Source organism: Typopeltis vanoorti, chromosome 22, assembly GCF_054136105.1.
Source record: "Typopeltis vanoorti isolate ZY-2024b chromosome 22, IOZ_Tvanoo_1.0, whole genome shotgun sequence".
NCBI classification, from domain to species: domain Eukaryota; kingdom Metazoa; phylum Arthropoda; class Arachnida; order Uropygi; family Thelyphonidae; genus Typopeltis; species Typopeltis vanoorti.
The window spans coordinates 61382032-61402317 of record NC_143570.1 but is presented as its reverse complement, the minus strand read 5'-3'; the positions used below and the strand labels follow the sequence as shown (position 1 = coordinate 61402317).

The window sequence follows — 20286 nt, the reverse complement described above, 5'->3', positions numbered from 1 at the left end:
ATTCCTCACTCTGTTCAAATTCTGTAATCCATATCTAAACCATGGTTCTCCAAATAAATGTGCTAGGGCTGTCCAAGAAAAGCAAACAACCTTTCACAAGTGGATTGAGACCAAAACACCAGACTTCACTAAAAGCTTAGGAAAAACCTGTGTTGTTGCTCTTGACATCTCTCTACGGTTTTGGATAGGGTCTGGCATCAAGGGCTTCTCAACAAGTTACCATAATCTGCAGCTTCATACTTATGTAATAAATCACCAGTTTTCCCTCAAATCGATCCCTACGTGCAATGGCGGATGATGTTCTCTCCTCAGACTTTCCTGTCAATGCTCGTGTCCCTCAGGGCTCTGTAATTTCACCCAAACTCTTCCTGATTTATATAAATACCTGCTCTCATTGACTGCAAATCCTATTCATAGTTTGGTCGATGACAGCCCACCACTCATCCTACTCATATGACAGGTCTTGAAGTACTCAATCATCTCTTGCTTCAAGATCATCTATAATAAGTGCCATGAACACTGATCTTCACAATATCCATGATTGAGGTGCAATATAGTCAACTTCAATGCTTCTAAAATGCAGTTTTGCTTGTTTTCCCATAAAAAAAGACCTCAGATCTTCTCTGTTTACTTTTTTATAATGCTGAACTCAACAATCAAGAAGAAATCTCGCTTCTTGGACTGAACTCTTACTCCAAACCTTTCCTGGCACAATCATATAACTTCAATAGCATCAACAGCTTCCAAAAAACTTGGCATCCTTTTCTGGTCAAGAAGGTACTTGAAAGTACTTGAAGGTACTGAAATTCAAGGGACATATTGCAAAGGTGGTGAAGGTAACAAGGATTGCAACAATAATGAGAAGGACGCCAACCTGCAGAGATAAATTATCATTCCATTGTATAAGACCACACTTAGACTACTGTTCTGATTTGATTCCCAGGATTTGAAGGGGAAAAATTAACTGTGGAAAGGGTACAGAGGTGGATAACAAAAACAGTTTCAGGACTGTACAATGTTAGTTCTGAGGATCGGCTGAGGGAATGTGGACTGCAGAGTTTGGTGGATAGAAGGAGAGGTGATATGATTGAGACTTTTTAAACTGTTGAGAGGTGGTTACAGGGTTGACACTGGAGAGTTCTTTCGCTTGGTTGAACAGTGGGAAGGAGTGATGACAAGGGACCATCCCTGGACATTATGAAAGGAAACTGTGAGCAAGAGAGTGAGGAGTGGTTTCTTTGCAATGGAGGGTGGTTGAACCGTGGAATGCATTGCCTGATAGAGTGGTGAGAGCGAGAACGGTCAATGAGTTAAAGGAGTGGTATGATAGACTTTGTTTCCTAGGAAGGACCTCCCACGACGAGTCTTTTGACTCCTTGGAGGCCTAAATAATAATAATAATACTTCAATGCCAAACAGTTACTTACTGTGAACAAAACCCAAATCTGATCAATATTGGAATACTGCTCTCATGCATGGGGTAGTGCACCTAAGACCTCCCTCATTCAGAAAAAAAGGCAGTCCAGTTCATAAATCACACTTCTTTTAAAGACTCTCTTTGGCCACTATCCCATAGAAGCTCAATTTCTGCATTGCATCTATTCTACAGATATTTTCATGGCCACTGTTCAGCAGGACTAGCATTCATTATGCCTCACATTTCTGCTAGATTTACAGGAACTCTTATTATAGCTACTCAGCATTCTTTTACAATTGAACTGTATACTTACCAAACCTGCTATTCTCAGTTATCATTCATTCCTTCCATCTCAATCATGTGGAACAGTCTCCCTCATAAAGCATTTCAAAAGGAATATGACCTTCAACAAATAAAGAATATCAACAGATTACTGTATTCCTGACTCTACCCTCACATGGTATCTGTATGCTATAGGCTCTTCTGCCTTTCATGTGTGGGATATAAAAAAAATAATAAATATAAAATTTTTTAAAAATAAATTTCACTTTTACAGATGTCTTCCATCTTCAATAGCTAACCCCTTCATTAAATGAAATAGCATATGTCACTTTGCCCTTAATTAATTCTTTATCAATTCACTCTGAATATCTTGCTCTGCTAATATTCTCACTCATTTTTACATCTTCCATATTAACTTCATTATTACTCTTCATTTGTCCTTTGGTCATTTTACTTTGTTGAATGCTATTTCTATTGGTCACCACCATCATACAGCATTCATGCCATCCCATTTTTGCCTAGCCCATCTCATGTATGATAATATTCACATTACTTGTGCTAACTGGTGTGATTCTTTACGTGTGATCCTTTTTTAAGATCATGTTTTAATTCAGAATACATCATTCCGTAGAAGTTCTATGTTAATACTAAAGCATTTTCTTCTTTAACATAAAATTAATAAAAGTTTTACTAACTGTAATCTATACTGACTACACTGAAATTATTATTTAGTACGTGTAATAAATAAACAAAATAATCTAATTTTTTAATGAAATCAAATTACCTTTGCACAACGTATATTCATTTTTTTTTTTTTTTTTGGTTTGTGAACACACAAACAAATGGTATTTACTTAAAACACACAAATAAATGGTATTTTACCGATTAAATTAATGTTCAACAACAGTACAAAATTTAATCACGATATATCAACTTCATGATAAACAATCAGAATCAGAAATCATTCTTTCACAAAAGTTCATACCCTGAAATACATTCCAACAACATGTTCATACTCGGATGTACTTAATAAAATTCCCGCGCCAGGGCGTTAGTGCATCTTAAAATTCCAAGTATTCCTCATTCTTTCGAATGTAACTAGAAACTCAATCGCATGGAACGTGTGCAGATACATTTGTTAAAAGATTTTCTGGTAAATCTGTATTTTGGCAACAACACTACTGTCTAGATGAGCGAAGCAAATATGCTTTTATTCCCTTTTGTCTGGGTAGGTAAACTGATGAATGGGATAGTTTTGAGCTTTATGCTCTCCTTTGTTGGCAATGTGGATAGTTGATTTCAGCTGTGACCAGGTTTGCTTTTGTTCTTTTGTGCTTGCTGTAGACTGTCTCATCGTATTATGTGGCTTGTTTGATCAGTGGATTAGGATGAATGATTGCTCTGGCGAAAAACGTTTCTTCTACATCATGTAGTGGGGGGGGGGCGTTGTATGGGGTTTTGGTCTCCCGATGGATCTGGGTGTTTCTGTCATACCACGGTGGGCCCAAAATCATCCGTGGGCCCTTATTTTGAATCCTCTGGAGTTTTAGGATATTAGACTATGAGGTGCAGCTTCATGCTCGGAAGGCATAAGTAATTACAGGACTCCATCTTGTATATTAGCAGTTTATTTTGTACTTAAAGTTTACTTCTTGAGTTGATCATGGCAAAGCTGTGCTATGGCTCTGGATATCTTGCAGCAAATGAGTTTAATGTGACAGTTGAATCTAAGTTTTTTTGTCCAGTTGAACTCCCAGATACTTGGTTTCTGCTTACCACGAAATATTTTTTTCCATAGAGTTGGATGTCTTCATTAATGAGCACTTTTCTTCTGGTAAAAAGCATATCTGAGCTTTTCTGTGGATTGACCTGAATCCTCCAATCCGAGAACCACTTTGCAAGAGAAGACATGCTATCCTGGAGCTTTCTGACTGCCAGCTTGGGGCTGAGAGAGCTGGTCAATATTTCCGTATCATCCGCATATAGGGCGGTGATAGTTGTTCTTCGGTTTGGAGGATGTCAGCTACATAGATCGAGAAGAGTAGAGGGTAAGAAGAGATCCCTGGGGTACACCTGCCAGAATTTTTCGTCTGGATGATACAATTCCATTGATTTTTATCTGAATGCATCTGTCAGAGAGATAAGATTTGATCAGCCTTACGATGCTTATGGGTATGTTGGCTTTTATAAGTTTGTAGAGTATTTTAGATTCACCTGTACTCCAATATATATCTAGAAGGTGCTGAAATTTATTTCTGGTTAACTGAAGTACAATGATCTTGAGCATTATGGGATATGGAATGTTTGATACTGGTGTTCCTCAGTTTACATACATATGTGTGGAATTTTTAATTAAGAAAGGGTAGAAGTGGAATTACCGGGCTGGTATGAATGAAAAGCTTAGGAGATTGCTTGGGTCAGTGCCATGGCATGTACAACTGCAAGGGCGGGAGGTTGATAATGCATGGGAAGCGGTAAAGGAGCGTTTGAAGGAGGTAATGACTGACTATATACCTAGAGTACGGATAGTAAATCAAGTAGGGGTTAAATTGATGAATAACACCATTATCCTTGAGCTGCAAAAAAAGAAACAACTGTGGAGGAAATATAGGGAGAAAGGTGACCTGCAGGCCCATGAACAGTATAAAGCACAGGCCAGAAAGGTAACGAGTGTGGTAAGAAAGGCAAAAGCGGATTATGAAAAGAAATTAGCCATGCAAGCTAAAGAGAGTCCTAAACAGTTTTTTCGATATGCTGCAAGTAAAAGAAAAAATGTATACGGCAGAATGATTTTAAGGAATCCCGATAGTAGGGAGGTAACTCTATCAGTTGATATAGTGGAATTATTGAGTGAGCACTTTGCAAGAGTATATCATCCAGGTGGTGATAGTGCAGGAATGAACTAATACCTTATACGGGATTTGAGGTGAATGAAATCGAGGTGAATAGTCTATTACAAAACTTTAATGTGAATACATCTGTCGTATTGGATGGTATACCAGCTCTTGTCTTACGTGAAGTGGCTAAAGAATTATCAGTGCCCTTGACCATTTTCTTTAATTTGAATCACGGATCTGGGTTAATCCCAAGGGGATGGAAAGAAGGGAAACTAGTTCCACTGCATAAAGGAGGTTCCAAGACTGCTCTTGCAAATTACCGACCGATCAGCATATCAGGAGTCGTTGTCGAGGTTTTGGAGAAAGTAGACAGGAGAAAATACAGGATGGATAGATGAAAATGGGACACTGTATGAGGGACAGCATGGTTTTGTGAAGGGTAGATCATGGCTCAGTAACTTGCTCAGGTTTTATAACACAGTGACGTCTGAACTGGATAAGGGTAATGGGTTTACGGTGACACTGCTGGACCTTGCTAAGGCCTTTGACAGGATACGACATGGAATTCTAATCAGTAAACTGCAGCATATTCTAATCAGTAAACTGCACCAACCCTATATCCATCCCCATGGATGGATATAGGGTTGGTGAGATGGATAGGAGGGTGGTTGATGAAGAGATATCAGAGAGTAGTTTATTCAGTAGTAGAGTCCAAAAGATAGCATATAACAAGTGGTGTGGCTGTGTTCTGTTCTTGTACCACTACTATTTAATTTATTCAGTAACGATATAGGAAAGGATCTGAGAGGAACTGTTCATTTGTTTGCTGATCATGCAAAGTTGGTAGAGCAATAGTGAATGCACATGATGTCAAAATTTTGCAGGATGATTTGGATAGAATGTGGCAAAGTGTAACGTTATGCATTTTGGGGTGAAAAGATTAGCAGCAGTATTCTGTTTGTAAATTATATATATTCTGTTTGTAAATTATTCTGTTTGTAAATTATAAATTATATACCACATTGGTGGAACTGCACTCCAGGAGATTGATGAGGCCAGGGATTTTGGAGTGTTGGTGGATGGTGGATAGGGAGTTGAAGTTTAGGGGATACATTGCAAAAGTGGCTAAATCATGGAGAACCTCCTCCTGCTCAATCCATTTTCCAGAACTACTGTAATGTTATGCAAGATCAGCTCTGGAATTTCTACTCTCTTTTCTGTTATCGGGTTGCTGTTTTAGTTCTCGTGTCCAAATCGCTGTTCCAATAGAATATCTCTAATAAGTATTGCTAGAATGATGGCCTTAAATTTCACCACAGGTAAAAACCTTATCTCTACCCATGCTTCAGTGCTCAATATATGTGTCAACACAGACCAAAACAATCAAAATAACCTTGAGTGACTCAAATAAAAAACCCAAACATCCCATCTGTCTTATACTAGAGCAGTGGTGGTGGTGAACCTTTTTTATGTGCATGTGCCAAAAATTTACAAATCGAGTTGCTGACGTGCTGGGCAATTTTAATAGGGAAAAAATTAAGAGAAAATTAATCTAATTTAATTATTTTATTTATAAATTTATAATATATATATTTATTTATAATATATATATTTATTTATAATATTTTATAATATTTTATTTTATAAATAATATTTTATTTTATTTATAATATTTGTAAAAAAATCGGCTAACACCTTTTTATTCTCGCATAACGAGTAGGTGAGGCCGTTTTAGCCCTTTCTAACTTTTGGAGAGAATGTCAGGATGTCTGCAGACATCAGACATGTTGACACTCTTTCTTTCAAAATAATGTATAGAAATCAAAGGAAAATCTTCCACTACACCATGAAACAGCTGTCAGTATATCTCTCCTGTTCTTCTCCAGATGGATATTAGAAAAATTCAAAATTGTGTTCCTAAATCCCTCCAACTAGACTCTAAAATTAACATCCAAGCTATATCTCTATACAAGTTTTCATATTCATCTGGCATCTATTCAACAGTTCAATCTCCACTGATACCCAATCAGAGATAGCTGGCCCAAGGCTATTGCTAAATATGCGGCACGCAGTAAAAAAGACACTGCTCAGCAAGTGCCACCATCTAGTGGTCCCAAACCCAATATATTTAATGTGTTAGAGTTAGGTCTAATCTGAAGTAATGTGGGTTCTACAGTCGATTTTCTTCAGTTTCCGGGAAAAAAAACGATTTCCTGGGACAAAAAACCCCTTGCCCATGCCAGAGATCATCTAACTCGGAAACCGGTCGAAAAAAAGGCTTAGAAAAATTTCCTTTTGTCGCCGAATCGATTCGAAAGCAAGTCTTCCTTCGTGCGGTCAAGTGCGTGCTGTGTGTGCAAACGTCACATTCACTGAGGCACACAGATTTATTTATATATAAATTTTTAATATTATTCAGTGTAAAATTGATTATTGTATTAATAAACTGATTTTAATGATGCCAATTTGAAAAAAAAAAACGGTAGTGAGAAAAATATTTATGCATTGCAACTCACCATAGAAGTCAGCTGAGCCAGGGAAAGCAGCAGAAGGATGTCAACTTGTTGGAGAAACGCTTACTACATTTACTCGAATATAACCTGCCCTTGCTTATAACTCACACCCCTGATTTTGCTTTACAAAAAAAAAAGACATTAAAAAGTTTTGCATATAGCTCGCACTCGAAAAATGTTTAAACATGTTCACGTCGAGGCGATAGTAACTCGCTTCCCGCGGTTAACAACACGCCCTCCCCAACAGCTATTATACTACAGCTGCAAGAAAAACAAGTAGTTTCATTGCATCCCTGAATAAGGTACAGAGTCTTTTGCAGTCTGTGTAATATATTTCTCAACAAATGATGCAATTACAGACAGCCAGAATAAAAACGGCGTTAACTAATGAATCACATGTCCCTTCTCACAGAAAATATGCTCTATAGACTCAAGCAAAACCATATGTTGCACTAAAAACATAGCATCTAACTAAAAGCTACTGTCCAATTTTTCAATTACATGGAATAAGTGTTTGTTTGTTTGATTGTATTCGAAATTCTCACTGTCATTATGATAGATCACAAAGGCCATAAAATCATAAAATCATAAATAAAATCAAAGATCATAAAATACTACCATGAATTGAAACATTCCATATAATGCATGTGTAAGTTCGTCTGCCAGCTCAAACGCAAACAAAAAGCAATAAAATTCAACTAAAGTTGAAACTTTGTGTGAGTTGAGCCTGCCAGTAATGAGAAGTTCCATCAGAACGATAAACGACACCCCATTGTGAATGTGTTAAAACTAAGAAATATATAGTGAATGTTGTTATGCCAGTTTCAGATGCTATGGAATTCGGTTGAAGAGAATTAGCATTTCAACTCAACAATTGTGGGTTGCCTTTGTCTTTGGGTCGCGTGATCTTTTGTTAATACCATACCAACCATATGCATGTCTTCAAACTGCTCTCTCTTGTAAAACAAAAATTAACTTGTACGTATCGTAACAATTAAAAAAGTTGCATAATTTAGAAGCGCATAAAAGGATATCACCTGTAAATCGTTGACATGCCAGAAAAATTCTCAGACGTGCCACCTCTGGCACGAGTGCCATAAGTCTGTCATACAGGTACTTGAGCTTTCAACAATTGTTAAAAAAATCATCAATAAACTCAAAATATATTTCATAAAGGCCTAACACAAATACATTTATTGGTTGCTCAGACAGCAGTTAATGTTTAGTGTCCCTCATTCATTAAGATTATTTTTCACGATTTTTCCTTCTTTTGTTTTCATCTATCTTATACCTAGATGATATCAGGATAAAAAATATGCAGACATCAGACATCCTGACATTCTTTCTTTCAAAATAATGTATAAAAATCAAAGGAAAATCTCCCACTATACCATGAATGAGCTGTGAGTATGTCTCTCCTGTTGTTTCCCAGACGGATATTAGAAAAATTCTAAATTGTGTTGCTAAATCCCTCCTACTAGTCTCTAAAATTAACATCCAAGCTATATCTCTATGCAAGCTTTCATATTCATCTGGCATATATTCAACAGTAACCCTGTCAGTAAACATGTTAGCGATAACTGTGCTATAAACAACTCATTTTAAAGCTTCTTTGCATAATATAAGTAAAAATATAGCAGATCTTTTTGTAGAACGGTCTCTGATATTTCACCGGAAAGACGAAAAAATCCTCAGTAGTCTTTATACTAATAAGAGCCTCATGTAGATAGTATCTCTACGACTGTGCTAAAAATTTTTGCTCCAGACTTAACATCAACTATATATCGTGATGTTTATCTGATATCACACTAATAGCATGAAAGAAAACTTGTATCCAACCTGTCTCTTGAAAAGAGAGAAAAGTCAGCCATCACACTATATCACTCCATTCCTCTCATTTCTCTCTAGCACCCTGAAAAATTATGGAGAAGGTCACTTCCAACTTCCTCACAACCAAAAAGCTTACCAGTAAACTTGTGACCACTGATATATATTCTACCATTCTTTTTCTTCAGCAAAGCTAGCTAAATTTGCCCACCTTTGCACAAGCCAAGAAAGTTTGAAGAAATTCATGTCTCCTCGCTTGATATTTCCAAGCCACTTCTTTAAATTTTACATATATGCTTTACCGAGGTGCCATCATCTAGTCTTCCTCCTGCCCTTTGTAAATGGACTGTCATTTTCCATTCAGGTCATTCAGTATGTCCACTAATGAATGGTTTCCTCTCTCATCAGATTTCTCTGTTAGTTCTAGGGTAAATATAGTTCTGTGCTTTTACCCATACTCTTCGTCCTATGCATCCCTGGCCTTTTCATACTAAATTCAAATCCTCTCCATTGTTTTTATGATCAGAATACACTGCACTCCCGTTCTCCATTCATTCAAGAACCAGTGCAAAAGACACTAATTGTCGCTATTCTCAAGTGGAATGAAGATAATCTCAGTGGCGGCCCATACATAAGCACTTCGACATTGCAGCACCCCCAAGGAAAAAATGAAAATTTTAAATTTTGTTTGAGTTTATAAATAATAACAATGCTTACAACATTATATAAATGCAATACAACATGTTAAAGGTTACAGCTTATGTTTCGACATTGATTGAATAGTTAATCATTGGAATTGTTCGATTAACGCTTTAGATTACGAAACAGATGCACTGCGATCTAACGCCGATATTCGTTTGCGCTTGTCACTGCACGTTATGTCATTCCCACACTGCCCAAACAGCAGTGTATTTTTGGTATCCAAATTATCTCCCCTTACTTTTCATACTGTTCCCAGCTGTTCTCACTTTCGCCATAATTATTATTGAAAAATTAAAAAAAAAAAAAAAAAAAACGCGAGTAATTATCGTGTATTGCTAAGTGAATTTTAATATGTTAATTCTGAAATTATTTGTAGCATTTAGAGCAAATGTCAAATAAGGCAGTGAAGCATGTACTTAAATATTCAATGACTCCCACATGCTGTTATTGAGAGGTGTGATTGTGAATCTCTATCTGATCCATTCCACTCATTCAATTAGCAGAGTGAGTATTCAAAATACAAAGCACAAAATACACTCAATTAACAAAACATTATAGAGATAGGGAGTGATGGGAAGTTGACACTGGCATCCTCGGGCAGAGTGAAATGTCACCAAACCGAACGCGGACGGTAAATAGGCAGACATGCTTCCCAGCAGTGTATCGCTATCGACAAACATGTGCAAATGTGGCGATTTTAGCGACTTTGATCATGGATGTATTATCTGCTGAAGACAGATGGGTTATTCTATCTCCCAAATGGTAAGAACCCTACGGTTCTGAAGACAACCGTATCAAGGGTCTACCTCGAGTATACCATCAACGGACGACACCAACTCGCTCGCTGCGCGCTGGTGCCGTCCGTGTGGTCAGAACCAGGGCACCGGCGGCACAAATCTCATTCAGTTTCAATGTCGGAGGTCGAAGCAGCGTCAGCGGGCGAACGGTACAGCGTATCTTGCATACCATGGGCTACAGGAGCCGACTCCCTAATCATGTACCACTGTTGACAGCTCGTCATCGGACATTTCAACTTGCCTGGTGTCAGGACCATCAGAACTGGAATTCTGCAGAGTGGAACCAAGCGTCGTGTGGGCTGATGAATCCTGTTATCAGTTGTACCAAGCTGTCAGGAGGGTGCTGGTATGAGTTGAGAGCATAAGGCGATGGCCCTGTCCTCCCAGGTCAACTCTGTGATGGTTTTGGGAGCCTTCTCATGTGGCATATTAGGTCACTTAGTGTTTCTGCAGAGGTGTTTAAATACTGTGAACTACCAGAATGTGATGGCTGATCACTTTAATGGATTTCACGTATCCTGCAGCCAATGGTTTCTTTCAGTAAGACAATGTACCGCCTCACAGGCACGCAACCAACCAGGCATGACTCAAAAAGCACTGTTCTCAGCTTGGGACCATCAGGCGGCTCTGAAGGACTCTGTATTTAAAACTGATCGAAAGTATCTTGTAAAGCTTACAAAGCTGTTTTATTAAGCAAAGAATCATGCTACATACTTATTGAGTATGTGTGGCAGATGCCCGGTGAACGTTTCTTACCAGAGCGATTACCACAGCTATGAAATGCGGTCCTGATTTCCCTGATTTGGCCTCGGACCTTTGCGGTGCCACGAATATTAAACTGAGAGAGGTATCTGAACATTCTGAACAATGCACTACTTCATACTTTGTGCCGTTTCTGCGGAACTGACCATTGTCTCTTGCAGCGAGACAAATCACCGTTTCATAACGCTGCCGTAACTACGCGTTTTGTGGAAAATCAACTTCAAAACAATTGACTGCCTCACATGGCCCTGATCTCAACCCTATCAAACATCTGTGGGATGAAATGGAGTATGTGGTGAGATCAAGGGATATCCGCATCATAACAGTCGACATCATTATATGACAACAGGAGGAATGTTCAAAAATTGCTAATAATCATTATCATATGCTTCTGGAAAATATTATTATTATATGGGCTCCTCCATGGAAACCGATGGCTCATCACGGGAGACCCAAACTATTCACACAATCTATCACAGCTTTGCTTGAATCCATTAACAGATAAAACATTCACAACTGACTCTGGTAACCCATTAATCTCATTCACAACTCTCCTAGCAAAACACCTAGTCCTCACACCCCTACTAATCACACCATCATTCAACTTCCAGGATGAATCCTTTTTCTGGTCCCTCTAGCCAAGTTCCGAAACATTAACTATGCATCAATCCTATCAAACCCCCATAAGCAACTTAAATGTTTCTAATGTATTCCCCTCTTTTTTCCTATCAACCAACTTCTGCAATCCACATAAAGAACATTCCACAGACCACACATCATGCTGCACACTCGTCTCTGAATCAACTCCACCGCATCCAAATCCCTAAATAACCAAGGGGAGCAGGCTTGAGCACAGTAATCCAGATGTGGGTGTATCGAGGCCTTATAAAGTGGAATAACAACATCTTATCTCTTCATGTTAATATGCTCTTCAATAACAAACTAATCTTATGGGCTACCTTAGCAATATGTCCTCTAAACTTTAACTCTCTCTCTACCACCTCTAAATCTCTAGCTTCATCTATATCCTGGATTATAGTGCTATCAATGTGGTACATAGGTTGTAATTTATTTCTCCCAAAAGCATAGCTTTACATTCCTCCACATTAAACTGAAATTCATTATTTTTTGCCCATACTGATAGCCTGTTGTAATCGCCCTGAAAGCTGCCCACATCGCCTTAATTAAATATTACCCTACCTAGATTCGCATCATTATCAAACAACTCAATATTTCCTTTCAAGTTATTTCCTATATTATTTATGTCCATATTAAACAGCAATGATCCCAACACCGAAACCTGCGGTACACCACTAGTTACTTGTTTTCGACTCGATTCTGCCCCTTCATATATCACTTTTTGATATCTGTCCAGCAGCCACCCTCTTCTCCATTTAATTTGTGACATATCCATCTATATTTGTTCTAATCTGCATAATAAAGTTTCCTCTGGTTTTCTGTCAAAATCCTTTGCAAAATCCAGCAGAATCATCGTTTTATAATTTCCTTCATCCAAATCTGCTGTTATTACTGTATTATAAAAAGACAGTAAATTACTGAGGCATGACCGACCCATAGCTACATAGCCAAGTTGACATTCATACATTATCATATTATTATTATTATTATTCACTTATTCTTTAATTCTCTTTTTGACCACTTTTTCCAGTACTTTACTACCATGCCTGAGAAACTGATTACTCTATAATTTGCTACTGCATTCTTAGAACCTCCATTATGAAAGGGAATTATTTTGCTCTTTTCTCACTCCCTTGGAATTCTACCAGAATTCCAAGGGAGTGAAAAATACAGACAACACTTTTGATTCAGACAGCTGTATAAAACAAACTACTTGATAGAATAACTTGCAATTTCACATGGATGCTAATAACAGATGTACCAACTTAGAAAAAAACTCGTGCCAATATCGTTGCCATTTATGGTCGAGGCTGAGAATCTTCCAGACCACCCTCGTATAATAAGACATGTCAGAAGTTTTGAAGAAATTCGAAGACACAGAGATGCGAATCGTCATCAAGTTTTTCTTTCTGAAGATAATTCAGTAATTGAGTTTCACCTAACTTTATGTGAGACTTTAGGGGATTGTGCACAGCATATCCAATAATTGCAAGATGGGTGGCTAAGTTTAAAACTGGGCATCCTGTGATAATAAATGCCCCCAGGTCAGGAAGACCTTCCACAGAGATCACACCTGAAAACATCGATGCAGTGCATGCCATGATCCTTTATGACAGACCAATACCTGCTATAAAGATTGAAAAGACTCTGGGGATATCCAGGGAAACAGTTAGGGTCATTATCCACCAAACTCTGGACATACAGAATCTCTCAGTGAAGTGGGTCTCCAAATGCTTGAATGCTGACCAAAAGAGAGACAACGTGTGAAGTCATCTCAATGGATTATGGTTCATTTTGAGAAAGCAGATGCAAATATTTTGGCTAATATCTTGACTATTGATGAAACATGGCTTCATCACTATGACCTCTGGCCCAGAGACCGAACAACATTCAGTGGAGTGTAGTGGAGACACAAAGGTTCTCCATGGCTGTAATAGTTTCACCTTTTTGAGGTACTTGGATTACATCCTCCATATTCCAAAAGTCAGCAGGAATGTTCTAGCCATTTGGATATGGATGTGTAATCCTTACTAAGTACCTCAGAAAAGATGAAACTATTATAGCATCAGTTTATTCAAAAGATCTGTAGGAATTGAAAGAAGTACTGAAGGAAAAACGCCGCAGAAAAATGAGCAAAGGTGTGTTGCTTTTGCAGCACGACGCAACTGCTCACACTGTTCATGAAACCCAACAGACAATACTCAATTTGGGCATTTAATATCTGCCTCACCAACCCTATTCACCAAACCTGGCACTATCTGACTAATTCCGATTCCCAAATTTAAACAAACACTTGAAAGGAACAAAATTTACCACAGATGATGAAGTCGTATCTGCAGTTGAGTTTGTGCAACAAGGGAAAGACGTTTTTCCGCAGAGTATTGCAAATAAGCAGCTTTGTAACAAGTTCATAACACTTCGTGGAATATGTAGAATAATGTCTAAGTTAGGTGCTTCTACCCCAGTACTTCATGGTGATTGATTATCACAACTTTTCAGCACACCCTCGTAAAGTCCTTCACCTTAGTGTGAGCTCTGACTAAAGTATTGCGCTTTCTATCTAGAATGATAATATCGATTAAAGCCACGCTACCGACCAAGACGTATATATACGTCCACATTTCCATGGATGCGAAGTGCATGTTAAAATTGTAATACCATTGATATTACATTGAAATTTATGATGGATACGAAGCTTTTGAGGATGCGTATTTGATCTTTAATGGCCGGTAAGGTGATTAATGATCTTTCCATTTTCCTCTTGGTAATCCTCAACTTTGTTCAATTTTTTTAGTCAAAGTTCATGTTTCACTTTTATATGTCATGATCGGAAGTATTCAACTGTTGAATATTTTTATTTTAAGGAAGATTAGGATGTTTCCTCTGAGCGCTTCATGGTGTTTTCCAAAGGCCATCCAATTAAGTTGAATTCTATGTATAATTTCTTCTTTACAGTCACCCTCTACTGTGATCTGTTTGTTCTCGGTAAACGTAGGAGGCTAGCATATCGATTTCCTGATACATTACAAATAGCCAGTACAAATGGTGTTCCATTTGTACTGGCTTTTTGGTAATGTATTTATTAAGCATCCTTTTTGTTTATTCTCTTTGTTTATATTTCATCCTTTCTTTTTACTTTCTGCATTCAATTCAGTAATCATGTTATTCAGTACGTGTGATTTAGTTCTTTCCCATTTATCATAGTTCCTCTATTTTTCCAGCCCAGGTTTTTAAAATTTTCTTCTAGGCATCTCCCTGTCTAAAACTTTCTTTTTTGGTGTGAAACGTCATATCTGTTCCTGCTTTTAAAGATGCAATAGAATTTTTATATATGTTTGACTAAGTATATCAATGCAAGTTTTTTTTCCCATTCCCTTGGTTTTTAAGGGCTTCTAAAATAGCCCATGTTGAGATTGAATGACATGCCTTTTCAAAATCAATAAATGCTAGACCTAAGGGATTTCATTTGTCTTTTCGATATTTGTCTTATTACATGTTGATGTGTTCGTTCGTAATACTTAGTTTATATTCTCATAATGGAAAAGTCATCTTCTGTTAGCCACATCTCTCAGAAAGCCAGGAACACCGAATGATAATTCACTGGCTCCAACGTTTCATTTAGATTACCTTTCAGACTTCTAAAGTTCATATAGAAAATCATTGCATGTGCTATAATCTGTAATCCTGGAGTGTTTCTTGTAGGTTTTCAATCGTGTATAGTACTTGTGTATTTTATTTGTATTCTATGTAGTCCCGAACAGAATTTTCTCTTCAGGCCATATATGATTCCATGTAATTAGGTTAGGTCATAGTTAGGCCATGTAATAGAAAGAAAATTTAAAACATTTGTTTATAAAACTAGATTATTCAATGACACAAATATACAATGGCTATATGAACAAAGAATTAACCAATATTTAGATAAAATATAACAAAATGAAGAAATAGAAATAGAATGGCTTAATATAAAAACGATACTAAATGCAGCAGCAAATGAAAGCTTAGGAAAAACCAAAAAATTCAATAAAAAGAAAAACTGAGATATGGGATGATACAATCAAAGAAATAATCAAAATGAAAAAAAAAAGATGCCTATCATAAATGGTTAAGCAGTAAAAGATTAGAAGATGAAATAGAATATAAAAAAATAAGAGTCTTAGCTAAAACAGAAGTCAGAAAATGACATAATCATTGAATAAATTTGTTTCTAATTTAGAGCATGATTTATATAAAATAAGACCCAATGTATATAAAATTTTGAAACACAAGGTTCAAATAAAGACTCCTATTATTTTTAAATAAAATCTATTCAACTGGTAACTCCTCAATAGAACTACGTTAAAAAAAGTTAGTAGAGATGACCCTCTAAAAACTATAGAGGCATAAGTATACTAAATTCCTGTTACAAAATATATAGCAGAATTTTAAATAACAAAGTAATAAAATATTCTGAAAACTTTATTTTAGAAGTATAGAATGGATTTAGAAAAGGACGATCATGTATAGACCCGGCCTTTTACCTAAAATTAATCATAGAGAAAAGAAGAGAATACAATTTAGAAACACATATTACATTTATTGACTTTGAAAAAGCATTTGACAAAGTTAAAAGAAGCATTTTATTTAACATATTCAAAGAAAGACAAATACCAAATAATATCCTGAAAGCTATCATAAGTATATATGAAAATAATCAAATACAAATAAGATTAAATCATGAGCTATCATATACGAGAGAGATAAACCAAGGAATCCGACAGGGATGTCCCCTCTCAGCAACTCATTTTAATATTTACCTAAATGAAATAATAAAATAGAATAAAATTTTCCATCAAGGTATTAAACTTTTTCCTACTGTGAACTTAAATACCCTCCTTTTTGCCGATGACCAAATAATAATTATAAATTCTGAAGATAACTTACAGAAAGCTATTTTAAATTTAAATGAAATAGCCAAGAATTATGGAATGATAATATCAACAGAAAAATCAAAAATATGGCCTTTAAAGGACAAGATCCAGTAAGAACTAAAATAGTAATAGATAACAAGATTTTAGAACAGGTGAATCCATTTGACTACCTAGGATGTATGATCATATATGAAAATGAAAAAGATATAAACATAAAAATTGCAAAATATTTAAAAATAACAGATTTAATTAACTTTATATTTAAACCAAACCTTGTTCAAAAACAAACCAGACTAAAAGTATACAATACATTCGCCCTAACAGTCTTAATGTATGGAAGTGAAATCTAGACAATAAAACAGAAAGACAAACAAAGATTAATAACAACTGAAATGAAGTTTATGAGAAAAACTGCAAAGTATACGCTATTTGATCACAAAAAGAAACGAAGAAATTATGAAAGAATTAAACCAGGAATCAGTAATCGAAAAAATTAAAAAATATAAACATAAATGGATAGAACATGTTCAAAGAATGAAAACAGAAAGATTGCCAAAGCAAGCCTTAAAGTACAAGCCATTAGGAAAAAGAAAACCAGGACGTCCTCTTAAAAGATTCAACGGTGACTTCTGAGGCTGGAAAAGGTCACTCTAGGCCTAAATCCTTGATAGGCATGATGATGATGATGTATTTCTTTGTAAAATTTAAGGATGACAACACTGACTCATGGCTACTATGAGTTACATAGTTTACTGGTGTCGTTTATAAATTACAAAGGCGCTTTTCATGGTTTATAAGGAAATGTTTCGTAATTATAACTAACATTTATTTGCATGTATTAGTTTGTGTTGTCTTGTCGATTTTTCCCAGTTGCTGGGGTAAAAACCCAGAATTCTTTCCAAGAGAAGAGAAGATAGTTATAAATGATTTCAAAGTTTGTCGCATAAATGTGTTAATAACCATTACACACTGGTTGTTCCTATTAATAAAAAAGAGAAGAAAAAAAGAAAGAAAAAGAATAGAAAGCTCTCTCCCAAACGGTACTTCTTTATAGTGCAAGAATTAAAACTTCATCATCAAAATTAAACTCATTATTTTTGATATATACTGTAGATATGCAAAATCCCTTCTATGATAATATATATAATTAACAAGCCGCAATTCTCAGTTTAATTTTCTAAGAATAAAGCATTTTAATAAATGGTACTCATATTGAGAACAAAGTCAGAAACCACAAAGTAAGTACAGTTCATAATTTTATTATTCGCCAAAATAACACAATAGCACAAATAATGGTTCTAACAGAACTTACAGTGAAAGCAAGAAATATCAGATGATTTTATTTACTTATTTAAATGAAACAATATCAATTAAATTGATAATATCTGTGTCTACAATGAAAGTATCAATATGTATATAAACAGGGTGATTATAAAGTCACACACTCCACAGGGTTAGTAACATATTTTTAAAATCATTTAAGCATAAACATTAACAATGCTGATATTCGAAACTTTAAAGCAGTGTTTAAGTCGTGTAATTCTTAAAAGTAATTTCAGAATTCATTTCCTTATTGAAAGTTCAAAAATAATTGTTGGATCCTTTCAAGATCTTCTAGTTCCAACAAGATGAGACAACAAACACTGCCCATGCCACAAATTCAGGTTGTCGAACTCATATTCACATATCTCTTGGATAATCCAATAGAGCAGTGGTGGCGAACCTTTTTATGTGCACGTGTCAAAAATGTATAAATCGATTTGCTGAAGTGCCAAGCATTTTTTAATAGGGGAAAAATTAATAGAAAATTAATCTAACTTAATTAATTAATTTATTTATTTATAATATATATATGTGTTTATTTATAATATTTTATAAATAATTATTTATAATTTTATAAATAATATTTTAATTTATTTATAATATTTATTGACAACATCCTAAACAACTACTAAAATATAAGCCAATTGGAAAGAGAAGGTAGGGTAGACCTCAAAAAAGGATATTGGATGGATAATGAGACCGGAACAGACCAATATGGTCTATACCGTAATTAGTGTTATGATGATGATGATGACGATATTTATTTATATATAAATTTATAATGTTATTCAGTGTAAAATTGATTATTGTATTATTAAATTGATTTTCATTATGTTGGTTTGAAAGGAAAAAAAAACAGCAGTGAGAAAAATATTTATGCATTGTAACTCACCATCAAAGTTAGCTGAGCAAGGCAAGCAGCAGAAGGATGTCAACTAGTCGGCGAAATGCTTACCATATTTACTCCCCAAAATAACTCGCCCTCGCATATAACAGAAACCCCTGCTTTTACTTTACGAAAAAAGACATAAAAAGTGTTGCATATGCCTCGCACACGAAAAATGTTTAAACGTGTTCACGTCGAAGCGATAATTAAACAATAGGACCTCCCAAAGCCACTATACTGCAGATGCAAGAAAAATAAGTATTTCAACTCAACAATAATAAAACAAGTAGTTTTATTGTATCCCTGATTAAGGTAAGAGGCTTTTGCAGTCTGTATAATATATTTCTCAACAAATAGTGCAATTAGAGACAACTGGAATAAAAACGGCGCTAAGCAATGAATTACATGTTCCCTCTCACAGAAAGAGAAGTATGCTGTACAGACTCAAGCAAAACCATATGTTGCACGGGAAACACAGTATCTAACTAAAAACTCTTGTCCAATTTTTCAATTACATGAAATAAGTGTTTGTTTGATTGTATTTGAAATTCTCGATGTCATTATGACAGATCACAAAGGCTAACTTAAAATAAAATTCTACCACAAATTGAAATATGCCATATAATGAGTGTGTGAGTTCGCCTGCCAGCTCAAACGCAAACAAGCAGCCATAAAATTGCCAAAAAAGTTGAAACTTTGTGTGATTGAGCCCGTCAGTAATGAGAAGTTCCGTCAGAACAATAAACGTCGTGAATGTGTTAAAACTAAGAAATATATAGTGAATGTTGTTATGACAGTTTCACATGTTATCGAATTCGGTTGAAGAGAATTAGCATTTCAACTCAACAATTATAGGTTGCCTTTGGGTCGCACGACCTTTTGTTAATACTGCACCAATCATGTGCACATCTTCATAGCTGCTCTCTGGTGTAAAACAAAATTTAACTTGTATATATTATAACAATTGAAAAAAAGTTGATTAATTTATAAGCATATAAAAGGATATCACCTGTAAATCGCTGACGTGCAGCAAAATTCTCAGATGTGCCACCTCTGGCACGCATGCCATAGGCTCGCCATCTATGGATAGAGGGTTGTTCAGTTTTTACGGCTCAGCAAGTATTTTTGAGATGACTATGCATTAATCACCACAATCTTTATACTTGTTTTTTGTTTGTGTTTTCAAAGCTGAATGGACCATAAATTGTTCTATAAACTATAATTCTAGTGTCCACAAACTTCTTGTAATTATATACTGCTTGCAATACGTTTTTTTTTTCATTTATTTTATTTTAGTGTTTATTATTATTATTATTATTATTATTATTATTTTATTTGCATAATTGATACACAGTCAAAACAAGATATCATATAAACAAAACTCTGGTGAT

The 20286-nt window shown here is 35.7% G+C and overlaps 1 protein-coding gene across 3 annotated transcripts in view; it reads right to left on the bottom strand.

Moving 5' to 3' along the window:
- Positions 1-2712, bottom strand: part of vnc (GNAT family N-acetyltransferase vnc) — a 100449-nt gene extending 97737 nt beyond the window's left edge. For all 3 annotated transcript variants that reach the window (XR_016550268.1, XR_016550269.1, XM_090412393.1), the window contains exon 1: positions 2484-2712. Coding sequence is in view for 1 of the 3 variants with exons in the window: in XM_090412393.1 (XP_090268519.1) it covers positions 2484-2504 (21 nt within the window). In the remaining 2 variants the exon portion in view is untranslated. The remainder of the gene's footprint in view (positions 1-2483) is intronic.
- Positions 2713-20286: the final 17574 nt, after the last annotated feature.